Source organism: Pseudophryne corroboree, chromosome 2, assembly GCF_028390025.1.
Source record: "Pseudophryne corroboree isolate aPseCor3 chromosome 2, aPseCor3.hap2, whole genome shotgun sequence".
Lineage (NCBI taxonomy): Eukaryota > Metazoa > Chordata > Amphibia > Anura > Myobatrachidae > Pseudophryne > Pseudophryne corroboree.
Window position 1 is genome coordinate 600,170,261 of NC_086445.1, and position 18,639 is coordinate 600,188,899.

Sequence of the window (18,639 nt, forward strand, 5' to 3'; positions counted from 1 at the left end):
AGATCCAGAGGATGGCGAAGTGGATGCGAGTGGGGGGTGGGGGGGATATGGTCCTGTCACAAGGAATACAGGCCCTAATAGAGGCCATCAGAAATGTCCTGCACATTCCTGACAAGATGGCGGAGGTAGAGGAGGAATTTTATTTTAATGTAAAAAAATAAATCCTCAGCTACTTTTCCAGCATCAAAGGAATTGAATGCCCTGTTTGAAGAAACTTGGGCTAACCCTGACAAAAAATTTCAGATCCCTAAAAGGTTAATTACATCCCTTCCTCTGGAAGATAGAAAGCAATGGGAAAACACGCCGATTGTGGATGCATCGGTATCTAGGTTGTCAGGTAAGATAGTCTTACCTGTTCCTGGGGCAGCATCCTTAAAGGACACAGCTGACTGCAAGATTGGGAACACACTCAAATTGTGATACACTGCTGCTGGGGTGGCCCAGAGACCCACTATTGCTTGCGCATGGATAACTAAAGCCATTGCAAAGTGGTCAGGTAACCTAATTGACGGATTGGATACCTTACCCAGGGAGGAGAGAGTTTTACTCTTGCAGCATATTCAAGACTCTGCTAATTTTATGGTGGAGGCCATAAAGGAAATTGGTTTGATCGACGCACGCACCACTGCCATGGCAGTGTTAGCACGCAGGGGCTTGTGGCTACGCCAGTGGACTGCGGATGCGGATTCCAGAAAAGGCATGGAAAACCTACCATTGACAGGTGAGGCCCTTTTTGGAGATTAACTTTATAAGTGGATATCCAAGGCTACGGCGGGTAAGTCTACGCACCTTCCTTCCACAGCACCCCCAGCTAGGAAAACCTACTCTGCTCCAACTCTGCATTCCTTTCGGACAGCGAAATTCAAAGGCAAATCCAAAGGTTCTTCTACAGCTTTCAAAGATAATAGAGGTAACCTCAGAAAAACAGCAGCTGCAGGTTCTCGGGAACAGACCTCCGGGTCTGCTTCCTCAAAGCCTTCAGCATGACGGTGGTCCGCACTGCCTGGAAGACAGGCAGGTAGGAGCTCTGTTACATTATTTCAGTCACGTTTGGGAAACATCTTGCCAGGATCCCTGGGTCACAGACATTATCGCGCAGGGATACAGATTGGAGTTTCAGGAACTCCCACCTCACAGATTCTTCAAATCAGGCTTACCAGCTTCTCCGGAAGCAAGTATGACTTTACATGCAGCAATTCACAAACTGTTACAGACTCAGGTCATTGTCCCATTTCCACTTCAACTACAAAACAAGGGTTATTACTCCAACCTGTTTGTGGTACCGAAACCGGACGGTTCGGTAAGGCCCATTTTAAACCTCAAATCACTGAACCCGTATTTAAGGTTGTTCAAGATGGAGTCTCTGCGAGCGGTGACCTCAAGTCTGGAGGAGGGGAAATTCCTGGTGTCTCTGGACATCAAGGATGCGTACCTTCATATTCTGATTTGGCCGCCTCATCAGGCTTATCTAAGGTTTGCACTACAGGATTGTCACTACCAGTTTCAAGCTCTGCCATTTGGCCTCTCCACGGCACCGAGGGTGTTCACCAAGGTAATGGCAGAGATGATGTTTCTCCTTCGTAAGCAGGGGTGAACATAATACCGTACCTGGACGACCTGCTGATAAAAGCGCCTTCCAGGGAGAGGTTGTTGGACAGCATTACCCTCTCAACCCAACTACTTCAGGATCACGGATGGATTCTGAACCTACCAAAATCCCATCTGGAACCAACACTGAGGCGTCCGTTTCTGGGGATGACACTGGATATGGAGGAACAGAAGGTATTCCTTCCGTTGGAAAAGGCATTGGTAATCCAGTCGATGATGCGGGATGTCCTAAAACCAGCCCGGATATCAGTGCATCTATGCATTCGCCTTCTGGGGAAGATGGGCGCCTCTTACGAGGCTCTGCACTATGAAAGGTTTCATGTGAGGCCCTTCCAGCTGGATCTGCTGGACAATTGGTCCGGATCGCATCTTCACATGCACCAGAGGATACGTCTGTCACCAAAAGCCAGGATTTCTTTTCTGTGGTGGCTTCAGCGTTCTCACCTGACCGAGGATCGAAGGTTCGGGATTCAAAATTGGGTTCTGCTAACCACAGACGCAAGCCTCAGAGGTTGGGGAGCAGTCACCCAGGGGGAACCGTTCCAAGGAAGATGGTCAAGTCAGGAAACCATTCTTCCGATCCACTTTCTGGAACTAAGGACCATGGGGGTAATTCCAAGTTGATCGCAGCAGGAAATTTTTTAGCAGTTGGGCAAAACCATGTGCACTGCAGGTGTGGCAGATATAACATTTGCAGAGAGAGTTAGATTTGGGTGGGTTATTTTATTTCTGTGCAGGGTAGATACTGGCTGCTTTATTTTTACACTGAAAATTAGATTGCAGATTGAACACACCACACCCAAATCTAACTCTCTCTGCACATGTTATATCTGCCTCCCCTGCAGTGCACATGGTTTTGCCCAATTGCTAACAGAATTCCTGCTGCGATCAACTTGGAATTACCCCCCCATATACAACGCCCTGCTACTTGCATCGCATCTATTTCAAGATCACGCCATTCAGGTTCAGTCGGACAATGTGACGGCAGTAACGTACATAAACCGACAGGGAGGAACGAAGAGCAGAGCAGAAATGTCAGAGGTAACAAGAATTCTTCTCTGGGCAGAAAGACACACGGTGGCGCTGTCGGCAATCTTTATTCCGGGAGTAGACAACTGGGAAGCGGACTTCCTCAGCAGACACGACCTCCACCCGGGAGAGTGGGGCCTTCACCCGCTGGTGTTCGAGTCCTTAACACGTCGGTGGGGAATTCCACAAGTAGACATGATGGTCTCTCATCTCAACAAGAAGCTAAAGCGGTATTGAACTAGGTCGAGAGACTTGCAAGCAATGGCGGTTGACGCTCTGGTGACTCCATGGGTCTACCAAATGTTTTACGTGTTTCTACCTCTTCCACTGATCCCAAGAATTCTTAAAAGAATAAAAATGGAAAAGGTTCAAGCAATTTTCATTGCTCCGGATTAGGCAAGGAGGACCTGGTACGCGGATATACTGGAGATGCTCCTGGTGGACCAGTGTCCTCTGCCTCTTCGAGAGGATCTTCTACGACAGGTGCCGCTCGTCTATCACGACTTACCGCGGCTACGTTTGACGGCATGGAAGCTGAGCATCAAATTCTAGCCCGGAAAGGCATTCCGGACAGGGTTATTCCAACCCTGATCCAAGACTGGAAATGGGTAACGTCTAAACATTACCACCGTATTTGGAAAAAATATGTCTCGTAGTGTGAAAACAGGAAATTTCCTGCAGTGGAATTTCAACTGGGACGTTTTCTCCTGTTTCTACAGTCAGGTGTGGATGTAGGCCTACCATTTTGGCTCCTTGAAGGTCCAGATTTCGGCCTTATCCATTTTCTTCCAGAAACAATTTGCTCCCCTCCCCGCGGTTCAGACATTCTTGAAGGGGGTTCTGCATATCCAACCACCCTTTGTGCCTCCCACGGCACCTTGGGATCTTAACGTGGTGGTGCAGTTCCTACAATCAGAATGGTTTGAGCCTTTACAGGAGGTTGACGTAAAGTTTCTTACGTGGAAGACCGTTACACTATTGGCCTTAGCTTCTGCAAGGCGTGTGTCCGAACTGTGGGCGTTGTCTCACAATCCCCCTATTTGATTTTTCATGAAGATAGAGCTGAACTCTGAACTCGTCAGCAATTTCTTCCTAAGGTGGTGTCTGCGTTTCATGTCAACCAACCTATTGTGGTTCCTGTGCTTACTGACACCTCTTCCACCTCAAAGTCCTTGGATGTTGTGAGGGCTTTGAAGATCTACGTGAAGCGGACAGCTCGTCACAGGAAATCTGACTCGCTGTTTGTTTTCTATGATCCCAAGAAAATTGGGTGTCTTGCTTCAAAGCAGTCTATTGTTCGCTGGATCAGGCTTACTACCCAGCATTCTTATTCATCGGCAGGTTTGCCGGTTACTAAAGTACAAGCCCACTCTACTAGGTCGGTGGGTTCTTCTTGGACGGCTGCCCGGGGTGTCTCGGCTTTACAACTCTGCCGAGCAGCTACTTGGTCGGGTTCGAACACGTTTGCTAAGTTCTACATGTTCGATACTTTGGCTTCTGAGGACCTTCAGTTTGGTCAATCAGTTCTGCAGGAACCTCAGCACTCTCCAACCCGGTTTGGGAGCTTTGGTACATCACCATGATACTAATGTGGACCACAGTAACCTCTAGGATGTAAGAGAAAATAGGATTTTAATTACCTACCCTTAAATCATTTTCTCGTAGTCCGTAGAGGATACTGGGGTCCGGCCCAGTGTTTCGTTTTTTCCTGCACTGTTACTTTAAGTAATGTTGTTGTTTCAGCTGTTGCTGTTCCTGTTCAAGTTGGTTAGTATGGCTTGCCTCTTGTTTGTGTGTGCTGGTTCGAATCTCACCACTGTTCTGTTACATCCTTCCTCATGATATGTCCGTCTCGGGCACAGAGTCTGGTAGGAGGGGCATAGAGGAAGGAGCCAGTGCACACTATTAGTTTCTTAAAGTCCCCAAGGCTCCTAGTGGACCCGTCTATACCCCATGATACTAATGTGGACCCCAGTATCCTCTACAGACTACGAGAAAAGAATTTACCGGTAGGTAATTAAAATCCTATTATATCAGACCCCTCCTATCTGTGCTTCCAAGTAAGCAGCAGCGATGCACAATCCAACCACATCTGAATCAGGCCAATTGTTTGTAATACCCCTTTCACACTGCCAATGTCGGATCCCACCCAGGAATTGGAAACGGCTCCTTCCCGGGTGGGATCCGGCATTAGACCCTAACAGGAGGCTAACCGACACAACAATATGCCGGGCCGGTTTACATAGCGGCGCGGGGGGCTGAGCCGGCAACGGAGGCAGTGCTGGGAGACCTCATCTCCGTGCTGCCTCTCCCTATGTAGTGAACGGGTACCCGGGAGCCCGTTCACGCTGCCACTGACCTGGTATTCAGCCCAGGAATAACACTGCTTTATTCCCGAGTTCAATTACCAGGTCAGGCGACCCGGGATTTCGACCATGTCTCTTTCACACTGCACATCGACCCGGCAATATGCCGGGTCGATACCGGGTTATTTGTGTAGTGTGAAAGGGGTATAAGTCCAGCACGATTTATGTAGATGAATGATGTGTGCTCTAACTTTATCGTATAGTATGTGTAACCAATATCCAAAGTACACTACCGGTCAAAGTTTTTGCCAATTTATTTAAATTTTTTATTTTTATTGATTTACAGTTTGTTTCAGCGTACGCTAAAATTAAAGTAAATAAGCAAATGGTGATAAAAGAAAAAAATCATAGAATCCTTTTGATAAACAAAATGTAATCTAAATGTTTAAAGCAGCCCCCTTTTGCAGATATAACCACTGATCACACTCATGGGGGGAATTCAATTGTGTGTCGCCGTCCCCCAGCCTGGCTGCCACTAGATGGCGCCCAATGGAGCAATTCATTTGTTGCTTCATTTAGGCACGCGTGCAGCCGGGGGATGACTCATTTCAGCTCACAGCCTCCTGTGGTGCAAGCTAAAATGTGCAATTACTAACCATGTCTTTAGACGAGTTTAGCCACTTTGCGTGGGTAGACCCAGTACTAATGGGCGCACACATGCGGCATGTCCACCCAAGTCCCAAGGGGGGAAACAATTGAATGGCTTTAGTTGCCCATAACATTTGGGCACCCACAAAACAATTGAATTCTTCCATAGCATCCTTTCTACAATGGAAATCCAAATATTGTTTGGGAAGTTCTTCCCAAATCTGTTGCAGAAGTTCCCATAGTCAGCCAGTTTGAAGGAGTTGAAGTCTGGCAGCTGTGCTGGCCATTTGATGATTTTTAGCCTGCCATCTTGTTTTTTTCATCTAAGGTAGTTCTGACAGTCTGGAGGTAGAATCTTGCTGTAGTATGAACCCTTCACCAACTATTGCAGAGGGTATTATGCTAACAACAAAAAGAAATACAACTCTGCGCTGGACAACAAAAGGCAGCAATAGTTCATTCGTCTTAAGTGTATTGACTCATCGAATAGGGATGTTCACATGGAAAAAGAACACAAACAAAATGTCCCTATGTATAGTATTGTCTTGATGGTAACAGTCAAAAAGATAAAAGAATATGGGATATATTCAGATCCTCTGAGTGAACATCCCTATTCGATGAGTCAATACACTTAAGAAGACGAATGAACTATTCACAGTAAGAACTGTATAACTGAAATTTCCTATCTACCGTTAAAAATTGGCGCAAAATAATATCATCTTTTGCATTGTAGAGGGTATTATGCTGCCACCTTCCATTGTAGCCGTTTTGGGTCGGGGTGCCAGACACTATGCAAATCGCAGACTGGAGATCCAGCAAAAGAAACCACAACTATCATTCTTCCTATTCTGTTTAACAGTTTGCATTACAGGGGATTACTCACTGAGCAGTTGCTTGTAAAAGCTGCCACTTCCTGGCGTGTTTAAGTCCATAATTTAAAAGGGCAATGCTAATTAATAGCAAAACATGCATTAAAATTTTGGGCCTAAACATGGCAGGAACCAAAAGCTGCTGCTTAATAAATAAACCACACACACACGAACCATCCTTTCACCTTCTTGACTGTACGAAACCCTGCGTGATGAGTCAAAGACTTAAAATTACGATTTGTTGGGCAGAAGACCTTCCAGACTCCAGAATTTCCAGCAGACTAACATTACTTTTCAGTTGTTGATAAATAAAACTTTTTTTTTTTTCACCTCTAGTAGTGTACCTTTTGTGCCATTATAGGTTATTCCTTGGACCTGCATTGCTTAAATTTCAATCCAAAACTAGGAATAAAATAACCTTTGACCAGTAATGTACATTAAAGTACAGGCTGAGTATCCCTTATCCAAAATGCTTGGGACCAGAGGTATTTTGGATATGGGATTTTTCCGTATTTTGGAATGATTGCATACCATAATGAGATATCATGGTGATGGGACCTAAATCTAAGCACAGAATGCATTTATGTTTCATATACACCTTATACACACAGCCTGAAGGTCATTTTAGCCAATATTTTTAATAACTTTGTGCATTAAACAAAGTGTGTGTACATTCACCCAATTCATTTATGTTTCATATACACATTACACACACAGCCTGAAGGTAATTTAATACAATATTTTTAATTCTTTTGTGTATTAAACAAAGTTTGTGTACATTGAGCTACAGAAAACAAAGGTTTCACTATCTCAGTCTCACTCAAAAAATTCCGTATTTTGGAATATTTGGATATGGGATACTCAACCTGTACTACATAGTGTATCTAGCTGTTTTATTACATATTAGGAGGTGTGTAGTCTTCTATCATCAGATTTGAACATAGTGCCAATTTAACTTGTTGCTACTTGGTTTTAACTGCTCATGTCCGGCGTGTATATTTGTGACATTTTTTATATTAGATTTGTGTTATATATAACAAATGCTTTTTTTTATTTTTCAACCAAAGTTAAATGTAATGTAAAGCCTAACACGGACATACAATTCCCTGCATGTATTATCCTTCCAATGTTTACAAATAGCATGATTTATGAGAGGTTTTTCCTTCACTGTTGTAAAGTGGATATATATTTATCTATGTATCTGCTGATTGTCAACTTTGTTAATCCTTCTAGAATGCCGCTGGTCGCTCGCTACATTGAGCCGCGCTATCTGTGCCGGCAGAAACTTCCAAATGTCCGCAGTGAACTGGAATGCATGACCAACCTTAGCTTGTCCAATGTCATCCGCCAGCTTGGAAGTCTGAGTGAGTGACATTGTCAGGTGACGGAGGGATAGGAGCAGTGATCAAGAGTTGGTGATGGTTTGGGACAGAGAGGGAAAATGAAAACTACAGTGATTAATGGAGAATCTTGAGTAGATAATGGGCATAATCTGCTGGGAAAAAGATAACAACAGTTTATGTACTGTCGCAGCACAGACTTTTTTGTTTTTATTTTTTAATCATTGAAGGTGCTGGATTATATAATGTATGACTTTATTTGACAATTGGAATTCGATAAATCCATGTTAGAATACAGAGGTCTTCTAGCATTAGAGAAGTTGAAAAACCTCCTGTCAATACAGAAGCATTACATTGCTTTCTAAAGTATTAAAGGGCTAGAGTTTTCTGGATTATAGTTTGAACCTGCACTGAGAGTATGACTAGTCACAAGAAAGAGGGAAACGGAACAGGAGTTTGCCTGATAGCTCTATACGCTCTACTTTCTCCTTCATTGCGTCACTCCTCACTTTGGTCTCCCTTTTTTATGCTTCTGCCGCTTAGTTTTACCTGTATGCTTTTTAACTCCCTTGTAATAACACTCTCTTTCAGGTCGCTATGCAGAGGATATATTTGGAGAATTGTTCACTGAAGCAAGTCTGTTTGCTGAGCGTGTGGGAACACTGGGTGAGAGAGTGGAGAAGCTACAGGTCAAAGTGACCCAGCTGGATCCTAAAGAGGAGGAGGGTAAGTATTTTGGGAAGATACCTGTACATAATGTAGAAGTGTAAAAGCATCAGCGTTCCCCCATAACTGTATTCAGTACCCAGTTTGAACAGTGTACTTCTCAGATGATCATGCATGTTATCCATATAGATGTGATTTCAGCTTAAAATCTGCACCAATGTGAAGCCCTCAGGATAGTCATTGACAGGCTTCTGCCTTTGTTTCCAGTTTCTCTACAGGGCATAAATACAAGAAAAGCGTTCCACAGTAATACCTTGCAAGATCAGCAGCTGTTTGTACGCGACTCTCTATCTGTTCCAGTTTGTGAAACCTACATCACATGTAACATGCCGCCGCCACTCAACATCCTGTCTCCTTATAGGTAGGTGAGAAAGTAGGAAGGTTGCTTTGCCTGTGTAGAGGTGTAATGGGGCAGATGTATTGAGCCCGGAGAAGTGATAAGTGCAAGGTGATAACGCACCAGCCAGTCAGCTCCTATCGGTCGTCTTTCAAATCCGCAATGATTGGCTGGTGCGTTATCACCTTGCACTTATCACTTCTTTATCCCTTCTCCAGGCTTAATACATCTGCCCCAATGTGTGCATAAGAGAGTGGAAACTTTTGTATTTTCTGCTGCGGGGTACACTGGGCTCTACAAGGAATGGACAATGGGGTGTAGAGTAGGATCTTGATCCGCGGCACCAACAAGCTCAAAGCTTTCTGTTCCCAGAATGCATAGCACCGCCTCCTATATCACCCCGCCTCCCTGCACAGGATCTCCGTTTTGTAGTTGGTGCTGCAGTAGCAGGCACATAACAGAGGGGCTGCTCCAGGCAGCCCTAAGAAGAGCTTTTTTTCTGAGGAAAAAAGTGAAGACTTCAAGGGCAGCAGCAGTGTTACATGTCAGTGGACATTCACTGCTGCAGCTCCAGCTCTCCCCAGCGGCGCTATACACTCCCGAGCCCTGGTTGCCGGGTAACTAAAGCAGGAGGCTCCGGTTTTCTTCTTGTCAGGCACACACATCGGGGGCTCTCCGGGATCGCGTGGCCGCGCTTCGGGAGATAGTAAGTGGGTCCCGCTTGCGGGACCCGGTCTTTATCGCGATCCGGCGCGGTCAGTGGGAGGCGGGCCGCGCGCACTGGCGGTGGACACTGTGGTGATACAGGTGATCCCACTAGATCACCAGGGCATGGGACAGGTCAGGTTTTCTCTATAAACAGTTTTATTAGAGCCCGCAGTACCCGGTGGTTTTGCCAGCAGGGGGATTGAGCTTGGACCTGAAGCCCCTCCCCCAGCGCGCCATTTTCTGCAAATGTTCCCGCCCTGGAGCTGCATATATGTCTCTCCCTCACTCCCTGGCAGTGTCTGCGGCGCCATTATCCCTCAGCTCACTGTTCCTGGGAATGCTTGGGCAAATCCTCCTATGTAAAGCCACCTGGTTGTCAGTGCTGTGACTTTACAAGACACTTAAGTATTCTACCTGCCTTTTTTAGTCAGTGTTCGTTAAGAAAGAGTGCACTTAGTCAGGGTTTCCTAGTACAATTACCCTGTGATATACATCCAGTTCTTACTGTGTACTGTAACTGTTACATCTATTGTCATATAGCTGTGTAAGCTAGTCCAGTGCAGTATTATTGTTAGTAATAACCTCTGCATTGTACAGACTGACTATTTGTGTGTGCATTTGATAGCTGAGTGGTGTCCATTTCGTGTCTTTCACTCAACCTGCTATCCCTATATTCTATAACCTGAGGGGGCTTGGTGCGTCAGGTTTTATCTAATATAGAATTTTCACAAAGATATACTGTATTACGTATTTTTCTCTGTGATTTAGTCACCATATCTCTGCTGGTGCTGACTACACTGCGCAGGGGTTTGGGTTAGAGGTATTGTGCTGCTGACAAATTGTACTGTGTTACCTGATACTGCAAGTTATATCATGTCTGCTTCTTAGGGTAACTGTTCTGGGGCTGAACACACTGCCGGTGTTGCTGAGGCCACAGACTCCTATGAGGAGAATATAGCAGCTTTGGGCTCTGGTTCTGGGGGCTCCTTGACCCCCAGTGGGATGGTGGCAACAGGGGCAAATAACGACCCGCCGTGGGCCGCTTTTTCCACGCTTCTGCATATGCTAGTTCATAAACTAACACCCCCTATGGGACCCCCAATGCTGGTGCAACAGTTTGTGGTCCCTGCAGCTAATCCGCCATGGGCGGACGATTTATCTGCTCAAATAAAGAAGTTGAACCAGTCCCTGACTACTAAAAAGTCTGACCGTCGCTCGCCTACGTCCAAGGGGTCCTCTAAGCGAGCGCTTGTCTCCTCACAATCCACTGCTGCTACTGACACCTCATCGGATGAAGACGGCACTTACACTGACCCCACAGGTTCTGACTCCGATACGGCTGATGGGGAGGGTGGTTCACATGTGGATGTTCCTGATCTTTTGGAGGCTATTAACTTAATTCTGCAGATTACGAATGATCCCGAGCCATCCGTTCCTCCTAAGAAACCAGATAGGTTCAAGCGTCAGAAGGTGATTAAACAAGTTTTACCTCGCGCCGGAGCTGTCTAAGAAATGGGAAACGCCTCCTCCAGTGGACTCGCATGTGGCTAGGATGGTGGTTTCCTCAGCCCTACCGGTCACCACCATCAAGTCTCTAAAAGAGCCTACGGATAAACAGTTGGAGGGTTGTCTGAAAGCGATTTTACACCCTCATGGGTGCTGCACAAAGGCCCACTATTGCAGCTACTTGGCTGCAGAGGCCATTAGATGCTGAAATCTCCTCTGACCATGCTAGACAATGCTTGTCTTATATTGTCACAGCTTCTCGTTATATTAAAGAGGCGGCTTCTGATGCCGGTATCCTGGCAGCCAAGGCCTCTACTACGTCAGTCCTGTCTCGCCGGATATTGTGGCTGAGATCCTGGTCTGTGGATCTGGACTCTAGAAAAACCCTGGAGGTGCTCCCTTTTAAGGGAGATATTCTGTTTGGGGAGAATTTAAATAAGATTGTGGCTGACTTGGCTACTGCCAAAACTGCCTGTCTGCCAAGTACTGTTCCTTCTGTGTCGAAGGCTAAAGGTACTTCCTTTCGCCCCTTTCGTCCTTCAGGTAAAGCAAAAGGTCAGGCGTACAACAAGCAGGCCCGCACTTCCAAACCTGGTAAGCCAAAGCCCAAAAGAGCCTGGGCGGCCAGTCAGCCAGCTTCCAAGACAGATAAGCCTGCCGCATGACGGGGCGGGCCTCCCTCTGGGGGATCCCAGGGTGGGGGGCCGGCTTCTAGGGTATACCCAGGAATGGTTGAAGACAACTTCAGATGCCTGGGTACGGGAAGTCGTCACTCGAGGTTACGCCATAGCCTTCAAAAACCGACCCCCTCATCGATTTTGCCAGACAGATGTCCCGTTGGACAAGACAAAGGCAAACACTCTACATTCGGTGGTACAGACCCTCGTGGATACAGGAGTCGTAGTACAGGTGCCTCTTGCACAGAGGGGCCGGGGGTACTATTCTCCGCTGTTTCTAGTCCCGAAACCGAATGGGTCCTCCCGGCCCATTCTCAACCTCAAGGCATTGAACAGGTTTGTGAAGGTTTCCAAGTTCCGGATGGAAACCCTTCGCTCTATAGTTCTGGCCTTGGAACCTGGGGACTTCATGGTCTCCCTGGATATACAGGATGCTTACCTGCATATTCCTATAGCATTGTCTCATCAGCAATACCTGAGATTTGCGATTGGCAACTGCCATTACCAGTTTCGGGCGTTACCTTTTGGTTTAACAACAGCTCCGCGAGTCTTTACAAAAGTCATGGCGGTGATGACGGTGGTACTCCGCCGTCAAGGGGACAGGATACTGCCGTATTTGGACGCCTTGTTAATCCTGGCAAATTCCCCAGAACATCTCCTGCGTCATCTAGATGTGACGGTCCGGTTTCTGCAAGCCCACGGGTGGCTCATCAACTGGAAGAAGTCATCCCTGATCCCTGCTCAGAGCATGGTGCATCTGGGAGCACTATTGGACACTCACAACCAGCGGTTGTTCCTGTCTCAGGAGAAAGTCCTGAAACCTCAGGACAGGATTCGTTGCTTCCTATCTCGTCCGCAAGTGTCGATACGTTCGGCGATGCAGGTGCTGGCCCTCATGGTGTCAGCATTCGACATGATGGAGTACGCTCAATTTCACTCTCGCCCTCTCCAGAGGCTGATTCTTGCCAAGTGGGACGGCCTGCCTCACCGCATCAGGTCTCAAATGATCTCATTGACTCCAGAGGTCCGTCTGTCGCTGCTCTTGTGGCTCCGGGACCAACAACTGTGCAGGGGCCTTCCCTTCTGGATATCCGACTGGGTCCTGTTGACGACAGATGCCAGTCTAAGAGGTTGGAGCGCAGTGCTGGAGCAACACTCCCTTCAGGGGCGGTGGACCAAGGAGGAGTCCCTCCTCTCGATCAATATTCTGGAGTTGCGGGCGGTCTTCAATGCCTTGAACCTAGCCCAGCATTAAATTCAGAACCGTCCTGTTCAAGTACAGTCGGACAACACCACCACAGTGGCTTGCATAAATCATCAAGGCAGCACTCGAAGCCGCCTAGCAATGAAGGAAGTTTCACGGATTCTACAGTGGGCAGAACGCCATCTACCGGCCATATCGGCAATATTCATTCCGGGAGTCCTGAATTGGGAAGCGGACTTTCTCAGTCGTCAGGACGTGCATGCCGGCGAGTGGGGCCTCCATCTAGAAGTGTTTCAAGTCCTAGTGGAAAGGTGGGGCCTTCCAGACGTAGATCTGATGGCGTCTCAACACAATCACAAGGTTCCGGTCTTCGGAGCAAGGACAAGGGATCCTCAAGCAGCATTCGTGGATGCGCTGGCGGTACCGTGGAGGTTTCTGCTGCCGTACGTGTTCCCTCCGGTGTCACTCCTGCCCAGGGTAGTTCGGAAGTTCAAGCAAGAAAAAGGAATTCTGCTTCTCATAGCTCCAGCGTGGCACAGACAGCACTGGTTCTCAGACCTGCAAGGCCTATCGTCAGAGCGTACAATTCTACTTCCACAACGCCCAGACCTCCTCATTCAGGGCCCCTGTGTCTACCAGGACCTAGCCCGGCTGTCTTTGACGGCGTGGCTCTTGAAGCTTCAGTCTTAAGGGCTAAAGGGTTTTCTGAGGCGGTCATTCAAACTATGTTGCGGGCCCGGAAACCGGCTTCGGCTCGGATTTACTATAGGGTCTGGCATTCTTACTTTGTTTGGTGCGCATCTAACAATTATGACGCTTCCAAGTTTAGTATAGCCAAGTTGTTAGCGTTTCTTCAGCAGGGCCTGGACTTAGGCCTGCGTCTGGCCTCCCTCAAGGTTCAAATATCTGCCTTGTCGGTGTGGTTTCAGAGAAAAATTGCGACCTTACCTGATGTGCATACCTTTACTCAGGGCGTGTTGTGTATCCAACCTCCCTATGTCCCGCCTGTGGCTCCTTGGGACTTGCGGTGGTTTTGGAGGCGTTACAAGAGTCTCCGTTTGAACCTCTTGGTTCAGCTGACCTTAAGTGGCTTTCCCTTAAGGTAGTGTTTCTGCTGGCTATCGCTTCAGCTAGAAGAGTGTCGGATTTGGGTGCCTTGTCCTGTAGTTCCCCATATCTGATATTTCACCGTGACCGGGCAGTTCTTAGGACTCGTCCCGGCTATCTACCTAAGGTGGTTTCTTCGTTCCACCTTAATAATGAGATTGCAGTTCCGGCACTTGTTTCTCCTAATCTGTCTCCCAAAGAGCGGTCTTTGGATGTGTTACGGGCTCTCCGTATCTATGTGAAGAGAACTGCTCCTATTAGGAAATCTGATTCTCTTTTTGTTGTGTTTGGGTTTCACAAAATGGGCTGGCCTGCTCACAAGCAAACTCTGGCCAGATGGATTAGAATGGTGATTGCACATGCTTATGTGAAGGCTGGTCTCTCTGCTCCTGATCACATTAAGGCCCATTCTACTCGGTCTGTTGGACCTTCTTGGGCGGGCCAACGTGGTGCGACCCTTGAACAATTGTGCAAGGCGGCTACGCGGTCCTCCGTGAACACGTTCATAAGGTTCTATGCCTTCGATACTGCCGATTCCCAAGATGCTTCCTTTGGACGCCGGGTTCTTGTGCCCGCTACAGTGCGTCCCCTCCCATAAGGAACTGCTTTAGGACATCCCCATTGTCCATTCCTTGTGGAGCCCAGTGTACCCCGCAGCAGAAAACGAGTTTTATGGTAAGAACTTACCTTTGTTAAAACTCTTTCTGCGAGGTACACTGGGCTCCACAAGGCGCCCACCCTGACGCACTATGCTTCTTTGGGTTGGTATGGCATTAGCCGCTGACACGTCTCCTGTCGTGAAAATGCGGTGTTGTGGCTACTAACCGTTGTCGTCTCTTTTCCTGCTACTGCATTCGACTGGTTAACTAAAAACTGAGATCCTGTGCAGGGAGGCGGGGTGATGTAGGAGGCGGCGCTATGCATTCTGGGAACAGTCAAAGCTTTGAGCCTGTTGGTGCCTCGGATCAAGATCCTACTCTACACCCCATTGTCCATTCCTTGTGGAGTCCAGTGTACCTCGCAGAAAGAGTTTTAACAAAGGTAAATTCTTACCATAAAACTTGTTATTTTCATGAACAACTCTTCTTATGTCTTACAGGGATGATGGGAAAGAGGCCTTGAAGTTTTATACTGACCCCTCATATTTCTTTGATCTCTGGAAGGAAAAGATGTTGCAAGACACCAAGGATATTATGAAAGAAAAACGTAAACATAGGGTGAGAAAACTGCTGCAGCTCCAGAGTAAACCCATAAATCTGCCCATACATGATGACATTCAGAACCTCAGAAATTGGCAGTTTGGTCGTATAAAACCAGCTTAAACTTAAATCGCTAAGTGTAGGGGTCCAAAATGACCTGCACTCACAATCAACATCTGATTGCAATCAGACACAATTCAGCTCAAGTGGATCCGAGGTGTATCCGGTAGCTCGGAGCTTGTGCCCTGATCGGCTTATGCATTAATGCCTGACGCGAAACAAAGTGGTAATATGCATAGCTTTCTTTTAGGTGGAACTGAATTGAACAAAGCTATATAGAAGGCTGCAGAGTTTTAGTGCCAGAGATAGCTTATTTTGTTCGCTTTGACTTCATTGCAGTTTTGGGCATACAATCATTGATTGGTACGTTTATTAAAGGGGAGATGTCCTAAAAGGTGAACAAAAATTAGAATTTTTTTTGTCATTCCAAGTCAATTACATGATATTAAAAATAATTAAACTTATGGAAAGACTGGAGACCCAATCAAATTATCACTGTGAGATCCATAGATCCAGGGTTGTTTTTTTTATTTTATCAGGAATAATTCAGACATGATTAATCCATGTTCATCTTTATGTAGCATGCTATTCATTTACTTTCTTGAAATACTGTATTTTATGTAGCAATATTTTATACGCTTATTATTCATGCTGGTATCTGAACATGGAATGTAACAAGACATTTCTCTAACGTCCTAAGTGGATGCTGGGGACTCCGTAAGGACCATGGGGAATAGCGGCTCCGCAGGAGACTGGGCACAAAAGTAAAGCTTTAGAACTACCTGGTGTGCACTGGCTCCTCCCCCCATGACCCTCCTCCAAGCCTCAGTTAGATTTTTGTGCCCGAACGAGAAGGGTGCACACTAGGTGGCTCTCCTGAGCTGCTTAGTGAAAAGTTTAGTTTTAGGTTTTTTATGTTCAGTGAGACCTGCTGGCAACAGGCTCACTGCATCGAGGGACTAAGGGGAGAAGAAGCGAACTCACCTGCGTGCAGAGGGGATTGGGCTTCTTAGGCTACTGGACATTAGCTCCAGAGGGACCGATCACAGGCCCAGCCATGGATAGGTCCCAGAGCCGCGCCGCCGGCCCCCTTACAGAGCCAGAAGACAGAAGAGGTCCTGAAAATCGGCGGCAGAAGACGTCCTGTCTTCAACAAGGTAGCGCACAGCACTGCAGCTGTGCGCCATTGCTCTCAGCACACTTCACACTCCGGTCACTGAGGGTGCAGGGCGCTGGGGGGGGGGCGCCCTGAGACGCAATAAAAACACCTTGGATGGCAAAAAATGCATCACATATAGCTCCTGGGCTATATGGATGAATTTAACCCCTGCCAGAATACACAGAAAAACGGGAGATAAGGCCGCCGAGAAGGGGCGGAGCCTATCTCCTCAGCACACTGGCGCCATTTTCCCTCACAGCTCCGTTGGAGGGAAGCTCCCTGGCTCTCCCCTGCAGTCACTACACTACAGAAAGGGTTAAAAAAGAGAGGGGGGCACTAATTAGGCGCAGTATAAACAATACAGCAGCTATAAAGGGAAAAACACTTATATAAGGTTATCCCTGTATATATATATATATATATATATATATATATATATATATATATAGCGCTCTGGTGTGTGCTGGCAAACTCTCCCTCTGTCTCCCCAAAGGGCTAGTGGGGTCCTGTCCTCTATCAGAGCATTCCCTGTGTGTGTGCTGTGTGTCGGTACGTTTGTGTCGACATGTATGAGGAGAAAAATTATGTGGAGACGGAGCAGATTGCCTGTAATAGTGATGTCACCCCCTAGGGGGTCGACACCTGAGTGGATGAACTGTTGGAAGGAATTACGTGACAGTGTCAGCTCTGTATAAAAGACAGTGGTTGACATGAGACAGCCGGCTACTCAGCTTGTGCCTGTCCAGACGTCTCATAGGCCGTCAGGGGCTCTAAAGCGCCCGTTACCTCAGATGGCAGATATAGACGCCGACACGGATACTGACTCCAGTGTCGACGGTGAAGAGACAAATGTGACTTCCAGTAGGGCCACACGTTACATGATTGAGGCAATGAAAAATGTTTTTACACATTTCTGATAATACGAGTACCACCAAAAAGGGGTATTATGTTCGGTGAGGAAAAACTACCTGTAGTTTTCCTGAATCTGAGAAATTAAATGAGGTGTGTGATGATGCGTGGGTTTCCCCCGATAACAAATGATAATTTCTAAAATGTTGTTGGCATTATATCCTTTCCCGCCAGAGGTTAGGGTGCGTTGGGAAACACCCCCTAGGGTGGATAAAGCGCTCACACGCTTATAAGAACAAGGGCTCTACCCTCTCCTGAGATGGCCGCCCTTAAGGATCCTGCTGATAGAAAGCAGGAGGGTATCCTAAAATGTATTTACACACATACTGGTGTTATACTGCGACCAGCAATCGCCTCAGCCTGGATGTGCAGTGCTGGGTTGGCGTGGTCGGATTCCCTGACTGAAAATATTGATACCCTAGATAGGGACAGTATATTATTGCCTATAGAGCATTTAAAAGATGCATTTCTATATATGCATGATGCACAGCGGAATATTTGCCGACTGGTCTAAGTGCGTTGTCCATTTCTGCCAGTAGAGGGTTATGGACACGACAGTGGTCAGGTGATGCGGATTCCAAACGGCATTTGGAAGTATTGCCTTATTAAGGGGAGGAGTTATTTGGGGTCGGTCTTTCAGACCTGGTGGCCACGGCAACAGCTGGGAAATCCACGTTTGTACCCCAGGTCGCCTCTCAACATAAGAAGACGCCGTATTATCAGGCGCAGTCTTTTCGTGGGCAAGCGGGCAAAAGGTTCCTCATTTCTGCCCCGTGACAGAGGGAGAGGAAAAAGGCTGCAAAAATCAGCCAGTTCCCAGGAACAGAAGCCCTCTCCCGCCTCTGCCAAGCCCTCAGTATGACGCTGGGGCTTTACAAGCAGAATCAGGCACGGTGGGGGCCCGTTTCAATGAATTTCAGCGCGCAGTGGGCTCACTCGCAAGTAGACCCCTGGTTCCTTCAGGTGATATCTCAGGGGTACAAATTGGAATTCGAGACGTCTCCCCCTCGCCGTTTCCTAAAGTCGGCTTTACCGATGTCTCCTTCTGACAGGGAGGCAGTTTTGGAAGCCATTCACAAGCTGTATTCCCAGCAGGTGATAATCAAGATACCCCTCCTGCAACAGGGAACGGGGTATTATTCCACACTGTTGTGGTACCGAAGCCGGACGGCTCGGTGAGACCGATTCTAAATCTAAAATCTTGAACACTTACATACGGAGGTTCAAATTCAAGATTGAGTCACTCA

At 47.1% G+C, this 18,639-nt stretch overlaps 1 protein-coding gene across 3 annotated transcripts in view; it reads left to right on the forward strand.

The window, feature by feature from the left end:
* WASF2 (WASP family member 2) overlaps positions 1–18,639 on the forward strand; it is a 136,857-nt gene that overhangs the window by 96,006 nt on the left and 22,212 nt on the right. For all 3 annotated transcript variants that reach the window (XM_063954693.1, XM_063954692.1, XM_063954694.1), the window contains exons 2-5: positions 7,694–7,824; positions 8,392–8,526; positions 8,734–8,887; positions 15,165–15,282. In XM_063954693.1, the coding sequence (XP_063810763.1) occupies positions 7,695–7,824; positions 8,392–8,526; positions 8,734–8,887; positions 15,165–15,282 (537 nt within the window). In that variant the 5' untranslated portion in view covers position 7,694. The remainder of the gene's footprint in view (positions 1–7,693; positions 7,825–8,391; positions 8,527–8,733; positions 8,888–15,164; positions 15,283–18,639) is intronic.